We start from the raw sequence: 14,342 nt of genomic DNA, 5'->3' as shown, positions 1-14,342 counted from the left end.
GATAGCAATTACATTCGTATACATCTAATATCATTCAGCTCACTTTGGTGCAAGTGTTAAGTTGAAGGCTTGTTCATATTTACTGGTGAACATTTGGCCTCTCGGTCCTTTATGTGTTAGCTGCAGACATACCGCGTCTGTGATAGCTTTGTGGTGCTAGCTGTAGTGTTGTTGATGCTTACGACACTGTTAGCTTGCTGGTGCTGACTGAGCTAATGCTTATGTTGGTTGCGTTGTGTAGGATCTGATCCACCATGAGTTTTATGTTTCTCAGACTGCGTTTGCTAACCTTTTTGGAGCCAAGCTAACATGACAGTGACCCTGATTTCTCACCTATACGTGTGTGTGTGTGTGTGTGTGTGTGTGTGTGTGTGTGTTTGGTGTGTCAGTATTGATGTGTCACAGATTGGTTATCTATAGTATGTCTAAGGTGTGTATGCAGCTCAGATCTACTGAAATTAAAGCCGTGTGTTAGCATCTCCTCTTCCATTGGACAAGCTGTTACGAAGCCATGCCGCTTTCTGAGGACGAGCAGTCATCTGTGTGTATGAGTGTGTGTGCATTGTGTCCCTATTTACTCTGCACTACAAACAAAGCAAGGTCACATTCAAGGTGATGTAATCTCACTATCTCTGCCTTAACATGCAAACGTTTTTTTCACCACCTCTCTCTCTCTCTCTCTCTCTCTCTCTCTCTCTCTCTCTCTCTCTCTCTCTCTCTCAGTATGAGTCAAACAGAATGAATGAATGGCAAATGCCCGACTAAAGTCAATTACATCAGCACTGGGGATGTCGTCTTAAACAATGCTATTCATTTTTGATGCCCTTAATTACTGGCCTTCATTTTATATAAATCACTTTCTCCCTCTCTTTCTTTCACTGTCATGAAAAAACAATTTTTGTCCGTAATTAAATGGAGGAGAGGGATATGATATGTATTAGCCCTTGTTTCTCATCTCTGACTGTATCTGTTTGAACGGCTCCTGATTAATGTCAATACATATTGTTTAAGATAACCATTCAGTGGTTCATTTAGCCAAATGTATCGCTAAAGTGCCAGCACAGGGTAGAGCAGTGGGGCCAGAGCCTGACATAGTGCCACAGCTCTATCTTGTGGAGAGTTAGGAGCACTACAGCTTTCAGGTGTATATATGTTGCATTTTGTTGTTGACGGTGTATCAGCAACATTACAATTACAACCAACAATGGGCAAAGATAAAGACATCATACAAGATCATTTGTATGGAAGGATTACACTGGAAGTTCCTTTCGCACGCCCAGGCATTTGTGGAGAGGGAATCTCTCTTGGAAGGTTTCTTTGTTTTTTTCCTTATACATTAAGGTTTTCCCAGAAAGCTTTGTGTCAGTAACTTTCCTGATGTTGTGGGTCTGTAAAGCCCTTTCAAACATTATATGTGATTTCAGGCTATACAAATCAAATTGACTTGACTTGACTTGACTAGCAGCAGCAACACACACATCCAGACAAATACCTTCAATGCAAGTATCAAGTCACCTGTAAAGCACAGTACGAAAAAAATGGAAAATTCAAGACCCACAAAACCAACAAAAATAAAGCTTCTGGAACACACAAGGAAGAGGTCTGTTTCACCCTTGAAGAAAGAGAAGCAATGGGAATAAGGGTAGTGGTGCTATGATTGTGAGAGGAAGGAGGTTTCACATCTTTGCAAGATGTTCAAGTTCAAAAACAAGTCACATGTCAAGACAGAGAAGGCACAAGACGGACAACTCACATGTCCTTAAATTTGAGTTCCAAATCCTCATCAATTGAAAATGTGCTTTATATCTCTCTAAATGTGCTAAATGTGTCAATAGTTATGTTTAAGATAATGCAGTGTTGGATACTCAGACAAGAGTAAAGGTCGAGATATTTCATTCGGAATGACAAAAAATTCACCCAGTAGAAAAACCTAAAAAGAATACAAACTGAAACCGATAAACTGCTGAATTTTAGTTAAATAGTATTATTTTAAACTTTAACTGTGTTTAAATATTCAAAGGAAATGTTACATTTGTTGTTCCTCAATGTGGCAGTCAGTCTTCAAACAGAATCTGTATTCTCAGGCAATACCCCTCATGTCAAGACAAACTACAGACCATGTCTACATGAGGAGGAACTTACGAGTCTGACCAATCTCAATTTCCAATTTCACCAATTTGCTTAAAATATTGCAACTTTGTTCTCAAAATCCATTATTTTACACATAATTTTAGCAGTGAACCTATTACTATCGTTAAATAAATAGTGCGTAAGACGAGTAAGGGTTATCCTGTATTTATTTTTCGGGATATGTACTGAATTAAAAGTTACAATTTGTGAAAAGATAAACACTTTATTAAAGTACCAGATTATCTCCAAACACACTTAAATACTATCATGAAGTATTTTTACTTTTGTAGGGGTTGATGGGATCAATAACAGAAGTAGTTTTTTCTCAGTTTGAAACACAGCTCCGGCCAACAAATGGTCCTGTCCACCATGGTGAGGAGGTGTGTGAACCCGTGGGAGTGACGCAGGGGACACACCAGGTCCACATCAACATGGTCGAACCTCCTTTCACAGAACTGCGCCAGAGGTGCTTTGGTGTGGCGGCGCACCTTATAGCAATGACACATTACACAAGGCCTGGCCAATTCCCGCACATCCTTTTTTAACACATGCAACATGACCTTGACTACTACCAACCTCTGTGACAGCTTCAGATTTGGCAGCCCGTGGACAGGGGTTAACCTGGCGGGAACGACAGGTTGTGGTTGCTCTGTGAAATTGTCACACAGGTGTGTAATGCCAGCGTCGTCGAAAGCAGCTTCCTTCAAACATAGTCCAGTGACTGCCTGCTATGCCAGAACACCCGGGTTCATAGCTTGATCTGCTGCCATGCAGGTTTAGTCTAGACCTATGGACTTGACTTATGGACAGCTTATGGACAGCCCTATGGACAGCCTGACAGCCTGTCGATGAACAGGTTGTGTTTGTCCACCGTGGGTTCTGACCTTTGCAGGAAGGGGAATTTCTCTGTCTTTTGTGATGCGATATCCAAGGGAGTTGAAGGCAGTTTGAAGGCAGTTTGAAGGGTTGACGATCAGACCATGCTGGCTTAGCCAGGGCAAATGTTCTGCCCTGGCAATGAGGATTTCATCCAGATAAATAAACAGGAATAGCAGGTCCCTCAGCACGGTTTACATGAGCCACTGAAAGATCTGCGCCACATTTTTGAGTCCAAATACCATTTGCAGGAACTCAAACAAGCCAAATAGTGTGATCACTGCTGTCTTGGGGATATCCAGCAGGTGTAGCGGTACCTGGTGGTAGCCGCGAACAAGGTCCACTTTGGAAAATATGATGCTGCCTGCCGGGTGAGCAGAAAAGTCCTGAATGTGCTGGACTTGATAGCAGTCTGCGGTTGTCGCTTCATTTAGCTGGTGGTAAACGCTGCACAGTTGCCACCCACTGCCTGGCTTCGGGGCAATGTGTCGGAGTGAAGCTCATGGGCTGTCAGAGCAGCGAATAATGCTGAGGTGCTCTTAGTTTTTGAACTCTGTCCTGGAGATGATGAGTTTGGCCTAACTGTCAAGGCACCAGGCCCTGGCGTGAACAGGTCGCCTGGTGGTGGAGATGTGGTGCTCCTCCAAATGCTTGGCGGTTGAGGACTAGCAAGTTGGCTGTATAATTTCTGGGAACTCAGCGGGGAGACAGAGAAACTCATCTGCAGATGCAAGCATGCTGGTCAGCCTGATGATGTCTGGTCTGCTGATTGTACACTCTAAGGAGCAGAATGTCGCAGCATTTATCAGGCGGTGGCCCTTTACATCCACCAACATTCCATAAGTGCAAAGGGGATCCACACCAATGTTGTGTCAACAGTCCTGTACCATAAGTGCGAATGAGCGGCAGCCCACAGGTCAGCATGTCCACCCATGATGCAGGCAGGACGCCCCTCTGTGCCCCAATGTCACACAGAAAATGCTGCCCAGAGATTTCACCCTGGATGAACAGCAGCCTGCTCAGCCTAGGCTCATGGCAGGCTCCTTGGCCAGAGCGCAACAATCAGTGCTGAGCTCCGATGGCTTGCTTATAGTGACCAAAAGTGTTTACAAGGTAAGCTTTTAGCTACTCAAAGTTGTCCTGCTCCGGTGGCTTTTCCAGGATGCTCTCCCCTCGCCGGCTGTTGAACTACTGAGTGCCGCAGCTTACTCTCATAAATGTCTCTTATGGCGAATTGCACCACAGTTTAAGCAAACAAAGGGATTGCCTGCATCTCCCAAAACTCCAGGCAGCTTAAGCAAAACTGCATACGTCGCCATGTTCACTTCCTGAAAATGTCCAGCAGAGGAGCAGGGTTACTAATGTTGGAGTTCAACAACACAAGCAAGTTTTGTCAGGCACCACTATGTGATCGTTTATTCACATACGCCAACAAACAAACTTACATTCCCACAACTCCTGCTTAAACACAAAAAGGGGGTTGCTATTTCCATGGTTTCATAAGCCACCTGTAGGAGCCATGTTTGTCATTGTTTATGTTTGATTTTTGATCATCTCTTCTATGGCGTATGGTATTCTGTCACCTGGGTTGAACCAGTGGTTATTTATTCACCAGTTCACCTGCATGGGGGCGGAGAGATGGGGTGAGTCTTGGGTACCCACATTTTGTGTTGACAGCATAGATCGCTTAGTTCACCGCAAATTACATCCACCTGCACCTTTTTACCATCAATTTCAAGGACTGGATTTTTTATCTAATTTCTGATACAAAAATGGACTATTAATCTTTAAAACGCATTTCTGGAGTGGAACTGGATCACTGAAACGGCGCGTCATACAAGTGTTGCTTGAATGCTTGATTTCTCCGTTGGACCCAGTGACCTCCACTTATTGAATGATTGGAACACACATGGCTGGAACGGAGAGGATCGGCCCAACATAAAAGCACACAACTACCTACGCGGTATGTAGTTGCTTGATGATTCTGGCTGTGCATTAGTTGTTTGGACACAGTTTACGAATGGTTACATCCACTAGTCCTGGGGACTGAATGGTTGCTGTCTTGCACATTTGTTATGTCAGTGGCTCCGGTCTCTGTTCAATTCACTGGCTTTGCTGGCTGTGTGCCAGGTGATGTGGATTCATGTATTGCTGGATTAAATGCTGGATTGCTGTTTTGAATGTGGTTCATGAGATTGTGATTAAAGTGAAATCACATTGCTGGATGCTTGGATTTATGGATTGTGCCATTATAAAGCATGGTTTTGATTCAAGCTGCTCTGGAAGGGATGCAAAACTAACTGTCAAGGCTTTGGCAGAAAAAATACAAAAGCTTCAGAAAAAACAGAAAGCAAGCATTTACAACATCAACGCTATCATTTATTCTACGAAGGATTTGATGCACACAGGTAATGAAGCAGTAATTCCCTTACGTCCTGAAGAAGAACAAAAACCCCAGAATGAATGGTTGATGATACAAAGACATGGTTATCTGAATTGGGAAGACCTTCTGACAACATGGATGTAAATGCAGTACAACTGTAAATGACCCACACTTTCAAGAAGAAACTTGTACTGTGACACATGACACTCAGGATGTAATGAATGAAAAGTGAAATCAGGCAGGAGTCACACTTCTGTTGGAGGCAGAAGCAGTAGACAACTAAGCTCCACTGGCAACAGGTCCAGTCGTTTATCTTACTCTGCTTAATGCGTTAAAGCTGAGGCAGACATGGCTGCTCTCATTGCAAGGCAACATTTCAGCTCAAAAGGAACAGCTACGAAAGAGGAAAGAGCAATTGCAACTCCAACTTGAAATAGCAGCCACCATGTTTAAAGTGAATGTGCTGAGAGGGTCTTCTATTCCAAGTGTCACATCTTCAATATCTGATGGCATGGAATCATATTTTGGAAAAGGACAAAATAGGAAGAAAACCCTCAGTGCTGAAGCTGCCCCATTCTTGCCTCATAGCATTAAACAAGATGGAAATGAAAAATGTCAACCTTGAACCACACATGGAGCCCCACAAAAAACAGAATACATCACAAAGCAAAAGAATGAAAGTGGACATTCATTCAACAAATGTTAGCTCCCATAATGCAGCAGTGGTTGAAGGAAGCAGCGATCAGAATTGTGTATTTACAATCATGGAGAAACAAAACGAATGAACAACTCCATTAGTTCAGCAACGGAGTCTCCTATCTTTGCCTCAGAGATTCCAATCTTTGACGGTGATCCTCTACAATATCAATATCAATATCAACAGGGCATTTGAGCATGACATTGAAGGCAAGACCAACAACCTTAGAGACTGCTGAGACTTCCTTGAAGAATACACAAGGGGGCAGAACTTGTCAGCACATGGACTCTGAGAGGTTATACCAGGGCCAAAACTTTGTTACAGGAGCACTTTGGAAACAATAATACTGTTGTAATGCTATGGAAGAAGTTCAGTTCATGTATGAGTTGAATATGCCTGCTAAAACATGATATCTTTTGGATACTAAGGGACAGATGGAGATCATGCATGTTTGCAGACTTTACTTGCTTTTCAACTTTATTGAAAAGCAAGTAAAATTTGCAACTGATCCAGTGTTTGGTGACATTCAAGATGCTCCAGTATTTACAGCAGGCAAGAAGGTGGGAAAAGGCAAGTTGCAGCCGCGTTTTAAGGTGATGGGGAGTAGCTTCGCCACTACTATTTCAGATGTGGAAAAGAAAGTGGACACAGGAACTGGAACAAAAGAGAATGGATCATCTACTAAAAAGACATGTTTGTTCTGCGATGGTGGACATGCATCGGATTGTGCTCTCTATTTGAGAAGAAGCATTGTGAAAAAATGTACTTCTAAATGGAAAGTGGTGTGTGTTTTGGCTGTCTGTGTATTGGGCACACAAGCAAAGACTGTTGGAAGTGTCTCACATGTCAAGTATGCAGTCTAAGCATCCCAGCATTTTTCATTTCCACCAAAGGGGGACAGGAATACATTCAGAACAAGCAAAGAGGCATCAGGGAGCAGGGCCTCAATCTCTGTTCAAACCGGTAGTCTTACTAGGACCGGAGCTCTCTATAGCACCTGTGCAAGTCAAATCCAAGCAGGGGCATGGGTGCATACTTGTGCTTTCCTAGGACCTTTGAGTACAGCAGCATTCTGTACAGTGGGTCTGATGGATAAGATGAATCTCTCAAGATCAAGCATTTTTATTGCAAAACAAAGTGAAGACTGTGGAAAGCTACATTGTTTCAGACTTGGAAGTGGTTGGATTGAACAGTCATTGAGCTACCCAATATATATGCAAAGAAGAGTTTGTCAATTCACAGAGGTAACATTCCTCGACGTGTACCCCTACCTAATATTGATTCAGAGATTGAGTTGCTAATTGGTTTGAATGTAAGCAAAGGTATTGGAGCCTTTGCAAGTCATCCGAAGTGTACATGATGGACCATACACGGTCAAAACTATTCTAGGATGGACTGTGAATGGACCTTTAGGAGGAGACAGCAGTTGTGAAACTGTTTGCTAACAGCCCCAGATCAGTGTAAACAGGATATTGGTTACAAGACTGGATGAGCTGTGGAAACAGCAGTTCAAGGTTGACTTCCCTGAATGTGGTCAAGATGAACACCATGAGTTGTCAAGAGAGAACAGTTTATGGATCTCACAAAGTCAGCTGAACTGGTGGATGGCCATTATATAGTTGGCTTACCTTCCCGGAAAGCAGAAGTAAACATGCCTAACAATTGCAGGATTGCAGAACAGCGTGCTATAAACCTAGGAGGAGGTTTTACAGAGATGCTTCATTCCACATGGATTGTACTGTTTTTATGGAAGATATTATCTCTAAGGGTTGTGCACAGAGGGTTCCAGCCGAAGATTTGGAACGCAATGATGGAAGGGTGTGGTATCTACCGCATCATGGAGTTTCCCACCCAAAGAAAAAGAGGATTTGGGTGGTATTTGACTATGCAGCAACATTCCTACAGGGTTAAGATCTTATTAGTCCATTGATTGGATTAAGGACTAGATTCTGAAAAGAGTGTAATGCCCTCATGCAGATTTTGAGGCTTTGTTCCATTAGGTGAAGGTACTACCTGACGATTCAGACCTCTTAAAATTTCTCTGGTGGCCCAAAGGGTCACATAACCAACACATGCTCAGCATATTACCTTTACTTGAATTTTCACAAAAGAGACAATGCCTATTTTCTAACTCTGGTTCATTGCAAGGTTAGCCAGGATGACTGTGACAGATAAAATTTCAGAGACACTTGGTCAACATCCTGGTATTATGAGAAGTTACCAAGGTACAAGGTCTGGGTATCTGTTTTATAACCCATGTCCTGTCACTGTGTGAGTATAATGTAAAGAAAGAAAGAGTTATTTTGTCCATTGCAGCCACCCAGACTGACACTGTTTGCTGTTATGTACCCGAGTACATAACAGCAAGTAAGTGTGAAAATAAAAGACCATGAAAGACTCTTCGTGAACTGTGAGCCTTATTTAATAATAGAAATTCCACAACAGATTTCACACCACTAGTGATAAGTATTCCACAGGTTAACAGTATTGGTACATACTGCTTTGAGTGATGAGGTGAGCTCCATATAAATATGGATAGTTACTCCTCAGCGTTTTGTGTTCCCACAATGTAATGAATACCTCAAATACACACACACACACACACACCTGCTGGCAGTGTGTGTTGGTCTGATTAATGACAGTAGCAGCAGAGCAGCTCTCAGCCAGCTGTCACATGACATCTGATGGCTGCCCCCCCCCCCCCCCCCCCACACACACACACACACACACACACACACACACACACACACTATGTTCATCCAACTCTTTCACCCTTCCTCTCTCCTTCCAACATGAACAAGCTGCTGGGTCACTGTGATGTCAGATTGTTTGAGTCAGAGCAACAATATCAGAGCGCATTCCAAATCCTCTCTCTCTCTCTCTTTCTGTCTGTCTGTCTGTCTGTCTGTCTGTCTGTCTGTCTGTCTGTCTGTCTGTCTGTCTGTCTGTCTCTCTCTCTATCTCTCTCCTTCTCTCTTACAGTGATAAATAAGGGCCAGTGTGTGACAAACTACTACAGGTGGATCCAGAAGAACGGGGGTTACATCTGGATCCAGTCCAGTGCCACTATCGCCATCAATGCCAAGAATTCCAGCGAGAAGAATATCATTTGGGTCAATTACGTCCTCAGGTCAGAGGTTATCCCATCTCATGAACAAGAAGAGATGGGAGGGGCTGGGAGATGGTTGTTATGGAAACAGCTCATTTTCATTAGATGTACATGTCGACTCATAAAAAAAGTGAATGAATGAAAAAGTAGTTAGATTGCAAAAAATCGAACAACCAATTTTACTAAAAATAGACATAAACCACATCATACATATGAATGAATGAATTTATTATTAATTTAATTATTAATGAAAATATACGTGCATATTAATTAATTAATGAACAAACGACAAACGGATGAATGAATGTTAGTTTATGTGGACATGCATTTACATAGATATGAATTAATTGAATTAATAATTGGCTTTTTGTAAACAAATCTGCTTATCTTTTTGTAGTATTGTACTATACCAGAAACATTGTTAATTTGTCTGTGTGTCTGTCTGTTTCTGCAGTAATCCAGAATATAAGGACACGCCCATGGACATTGCTCAAATGCCCAACTTGCCAGAGAAAACGTCAGAGTCCTCTGAAACGTCTGACTCAGAGTCCGAGTCCAAGGAAAACTCTGGTGAGGAAGAGGGGTAGAATCAGAGAGCAGGAAATTAAGATTTGTAAAAAGTTTAATAATCATGCAAAGTGCGGTTCTGAGTTTTTGTTCTGGGAGCGCTAAAAGAAACATATACCAGCACCAGAACAATAACCAACAATAAGAAATAAAGCCTGATAAAGAAAGACTGTGTTATATTATCGGCCAGTGCCAGGGTGCTTCATTTGCCATGCTGGATTGTCCATGGACGCTGCCTAATGTTGCCAAAGGCTGCAGGGATCAAAACCTGGCACTGCTGCAAAATGGCACAAAAACCCAAAACATTATATAACAGCACAGAATGCTACAAAATGTTTCAAAGCACCACAAACACCAAGAGAAATGACACAAACACCCCAAAACAGTACAAATGTCACAGCTCCACAGAGAAAAAACAAATATTCTCTTTGTGGCCTACTTGTAGGTAGAATGATTTTTAATGAACGTTGTCATTGTTTCATTGCCAATAACAATATCTATAAATTCAGGGATACTTCAAACAGAAACACAAAGAGGCATGTACTTATCCAAAACTGACAGTTAGTATACCATTGACCATTTTAAGAAGCCAAAAGTAAGAGCAGTAACTAAAGCTCAGACTGTGCCAATAATATAGAATTTAAACAAAGATTAAGCAAAATCTGTGTGTGTATATATTAAAATATCAAGTAGTGCAGCCCGTAAAGCCAAGGTTTCGTGTTGGTAAAACCTGATGCTGATAAGCCAGAGAAGCACCTGAGTACTTGGATATTTTAATATATATGCAAAGATATGCTCAGATATTCAACCACAACATCTTGAGAATGTGTGTTCCCATAGTAGACAAGTATAATCCTAAAGAAAAAAGCCCTGAAACAATATTTCAATATTTTAGAGCAATGATTATAACTCTATTCTACAGTTATCTGAAATGGTACACACCCTCTGCCCAATTGGAATATTTTCCTGGTTACCATTGTATAAGGGAAACAAATAGTCATATGAATATTCTCTGTGGGAAACACTTTTTTTGCCCAAAATAGGACTATTCTGACCCAAAAGATGTAATGTCGTACCTGTATGAGGTCTCCCCCTGAGAGAGCCATTAAGTGAAACATTGGGTTGCCAAAAGGGAAGCAGAGTGGTGCCAGCTGGGCCAGTGCTGGCCTCTCTGTATGCTGGCTTGGTTTAAAGTGGCTGTTGCCTGTGTGTGATGAGCTGGAAAGAGACAGTCAGGCCAAGCAGCAGCAGCTAAATATACTGTACACACATCAGAGTTCACTTCACATTACAACAGCCTGCAGGAAACCTTTGCAACTACTCTGAAGTACAGGTCTGCGGTGGTTCAAGTTGTTCCTCAGAATTAAAAATTATATCCTGTATAACTGGGTCAGGTCAGGTTCTGTAACATTGCTTTAATGAACTTTAACCCTTATACCTATTAAAAGGTAATAAATGGCCACTAGGGGCAAGACTGCCCAATCGCAACTCAGTGAATGAATTAATTCCGTTATTTGACATTTAAAAAAAGGCCTCCACAGTTTTGATAGTATGTAAAGTAAAAAAATTAAGTAATGTGGATTCTTGTTTTATAGTAATTTTTGCTTTTGCTAGGTCAAAACAATGTTCATCTTCTTTTACCTTCTTTTCATTGCTAGTTTTGAACTGTTTGTCCAACAAAATTGACCCTGTGTGTGTGTTGGCTTACCTATCCTCAACAGACAACGAAAACACTAAGTCAGAGGGAAAGCCGGGCCACCAATCAGAGCGCAGCGAGGACCCAGAGACAGACAGCAAGCGTCAACAGCATTCCTCCTCTGAACAGGAAGTGAGACGTCAGGAAGAGCGGGACAGCTCCAGTAACCCAGAGAGCCCAGACAGCGATGACAGTCTGGAACCTTCTGATGGAGAGGGGGAGGAGCAGGAGGAGGCAGCAGGAGAAGATGGAGCAAGGCTAGCGAGGTTACCAGCACTAGGAGGGTTGGGTGGAATGGGTGCTATTGGTGGACTGGGGAATCTTGGAGGGCTTCATATTAAAGTTGAGCATTACGGAGAGGGTGAAGAAATACAGCTGCACAACTCACAAATTTCTTCATCAGAGGAGGAGGAAGAGGAGGATGATGATGAGGAAGAAGACGATGGAAGTGTACAAGGCTGCAACAGTAACAGTGAGATTACCAATGCCAATGTAATTGTTCAAGTTGCCAGCAAACTACAGAAGAGGAGGAAGAGGAGGAAAGTTCAGAAATGGGATGGAACCAGAAGCAGGAGGCTTCGTCTTACCACGGCCTCACCCAGCCCTGTCGCTATGGCAGAAGCTACACCGCTTGTTAACCCCTCACAAGCTGCTGCCACCCCATCCCACCTCCTCACCTCTTCTGGCTCCCCAAACAACACAGCAGCAACATCCTCGGTCCTGAAGATCAAGACAGAGATGGCAGAACCAATCAACTTCGACAATGACAGCAGCATCTGGAACTACCCCCCCAACAGAGAGATTTCCAGGAATGAGTCTCCGTACAGTATGACCTCCAAACCAGCTGCCCCAGGGGCCCAGGAGAGCTTCCCTTCACCCTCTGGAGGCGCACTGCAAGTAGCCATCCCTGAGTCTGTCCTCACCCCTCCTGGAACAGACGGAGGAGCAGGAGGAGTCCGAAAGCCTCCTTACAACGGAAGCTCTCTCCCGTCCTCCAACTCCAGTGCGGCAACTTTGGCTCCTCCTTCCAACACCTCCTCTTCTGATCCCTTGTCTCCTCCTCTGTCTGCCTCTCCACGGGACAAGCAACAAGGCACACCCACCACTTCTTCGTCCTCTTCTTCCTCTTCATCAACTTCGTCTTCTTCTTCCTTGCTGTACTCTGGTGATCTGGAGGCCCTGCAGCGTTTGCAGGCTGGTAATGTAGTGCTCCCACTGGTCCACCGTGTCACAGGAACTCTGGCACCCACCAGCACAACAGCTCCACGGGTCTACACCACTGGCACCATCAGGTATGCACCGGCGGATGTCACCTTGGCCATGGCGCAAGGGAACCTGCTCCCAAATGCCGCAATGAACTTTGTTGATGGCTCGGGGTTCAGCCTAGATCCCAAGACACCCATGGAGATGCTGTACCACCATGTCCACAGGCTCAACATGTCGGCCGCAGCGGCCGCAGGAGGCCCTTTTGTCGGCTCACCGGCAGCAGCGGTGGCAGCCACAGGGGCAAATGGCGCTCTTGGCAGCCAGATGCCAACGGCGGCTAATGTCTTCACCACGGCAGAGGGACTTTTCTCTACATTACCATTCCCGGTTTATAGCAACGGCATTCACACCACGCAGACAACTCTGGAAAGGAAGGAGGATTAACACAAAATATTTGAGACCGCATTACTGTGTTTTCTGGAATCTACAACTGTGTCAAAATAAAAGACTACTCACTAGTAAAACATTAAAGACTACTTGCTATCTTGGTATAGGACTGTGTTTCCGAGAGAGGAGAAAGAACAGGAAAGGATGACAAACGTACTCTAGCACTTTGAATCTGAGCAACTGAGCTTGTGTAATAGACATGAATGACTCTCAAATATGTCCCTTTTTTCTATTTTTCTCTCCTCCTCTCCCTCCTCTCTCAGTCTTTCCTCCCTCTGTCTTTTCTCTGAAACAACAGAAAACTGACTATTCTTTATTGTAAAGAATTCCTTTTTTGCCTACAGAGAATTCATATTGCCCAAGGACTCCGCTGGAGCCAATGGGAATAATTTTTATTATTTGACTCAGTTCTGTTGCATCTTTATGAAGATGCTGGCTGTGAGTATTTAAAAGGAGGACGGTACAGGAATTTGTAATGGACAAAACTCGATGACACTCCTCCATATCTTGATGTGATCAAGGCTTGGAAAAAAAAAGAGTTTTTAAAACAGAGAGGATGGAATTCTCGTTCCTGACAAGAGGTCTCAGAGATAAATTATCTTTTGAAAAAAGGTTTTTGAGGACGTTTCTCGATTGAGGGAATAGTTTAGAGGATTAATGCTGTCTTTCTTTTTGTTTCCCTTTTTTACAAAATATTCTAGCTCAGATTTAACTTACAAATCAAGCATTAAGAAGAAACACAAAAAAGCAATTTTTGCCGGGTAATGACCTGTGAATTAACGAATGTTACTACTTCCTCTTTTATCCCAGGAGTTTACCTACAGGTCTGCACCAAACATAACCTCCTCTTCATCTCTTTCCATTTCTCTGTCAGTCCTTCCTTCTCTATCAGCTTCCACTATTCTCTGTCCGATCTTTAATCTCTCACTCGGCCTACATTCTACCTTGTGTCTACAAATTCATGGTGCTACTGACCGTCCAGTAACCCTGATTCAGCTGGCTGACGTGGGTGCTGTAGACAAGCCCACTGCTTGGTGACTGATTTTTTTTTTTATTGAGGGAAATTTGTTTTACTTTTTACTTTTTTTCTCCTCTGACCTTCAGGAAAGTCAGAAATAGAAACCTCAAAATCAGCAACAACATCTCTGTGTTTCATATGTCCCTCCCCTTCCTCTCATTATGAAGTTGCTTTGCGCAATCTGATTGGGCCGTGAGGGGCAGCTCTGCACAG

The 14,342-nt window shown here is 43.1% G+C and overlaps 1 protein-coding gene across 1 annotated transcript in view; it reads left to right on the top strand.

Annotated features, from left to right (window-relative positions):
• Positions 1 to 13,254, top strand: part of npas3 (neuronal PAS domain protein 3) — a 250,860-nt gene extending 237,606 nt beyond the window's left edge. Inside the window, exons 10-12 of the mRNA XM_076166053.1 lie at positions 9,069 to 9,216; positions 9,650 to 9,765; positions 11,484 to 13,254. Coding sequence (XP_076022168.1) covers positions 9,069 to 9,216; positions 9,650 to 9,765; positions 11,484 to 13,108 — 1,889 coding nt within the window. The 3' untranslated portion in view covers positions 13,109 to 13,254. The remainder of the gene's footprint in view (positions 1 to 9,068; positions 9,217 to 9,649; positions 9,766 to 11,483) is intronic.
• Positions 13,255 to 14,342: the final 1,088 nt, after the last annotated feature.

Source organism: Genypterus blacodes, unplaced genomic scaffold (genome assembly GCF_046128005.1).
Source record: "Genypterus blacodes isolate CSIRO-AG114 ecotype Tasmania unplaced genomic scaffold, CSIRO-AGI_Gbla_v1 ptg000154l_1, whole genome shotgun sequence".
Taxonomy (NCBI): Eukaryota; Metazoa; Chordata; class Actinopteri; order Ophidiiformes; family Ophidiidae; genus Genypterus; species Genypterus blacodes.
Note: the sequence above shows the minus strand (reverse complement) of the source record. Positions and strands in the feature narration are given on the sequence as shown.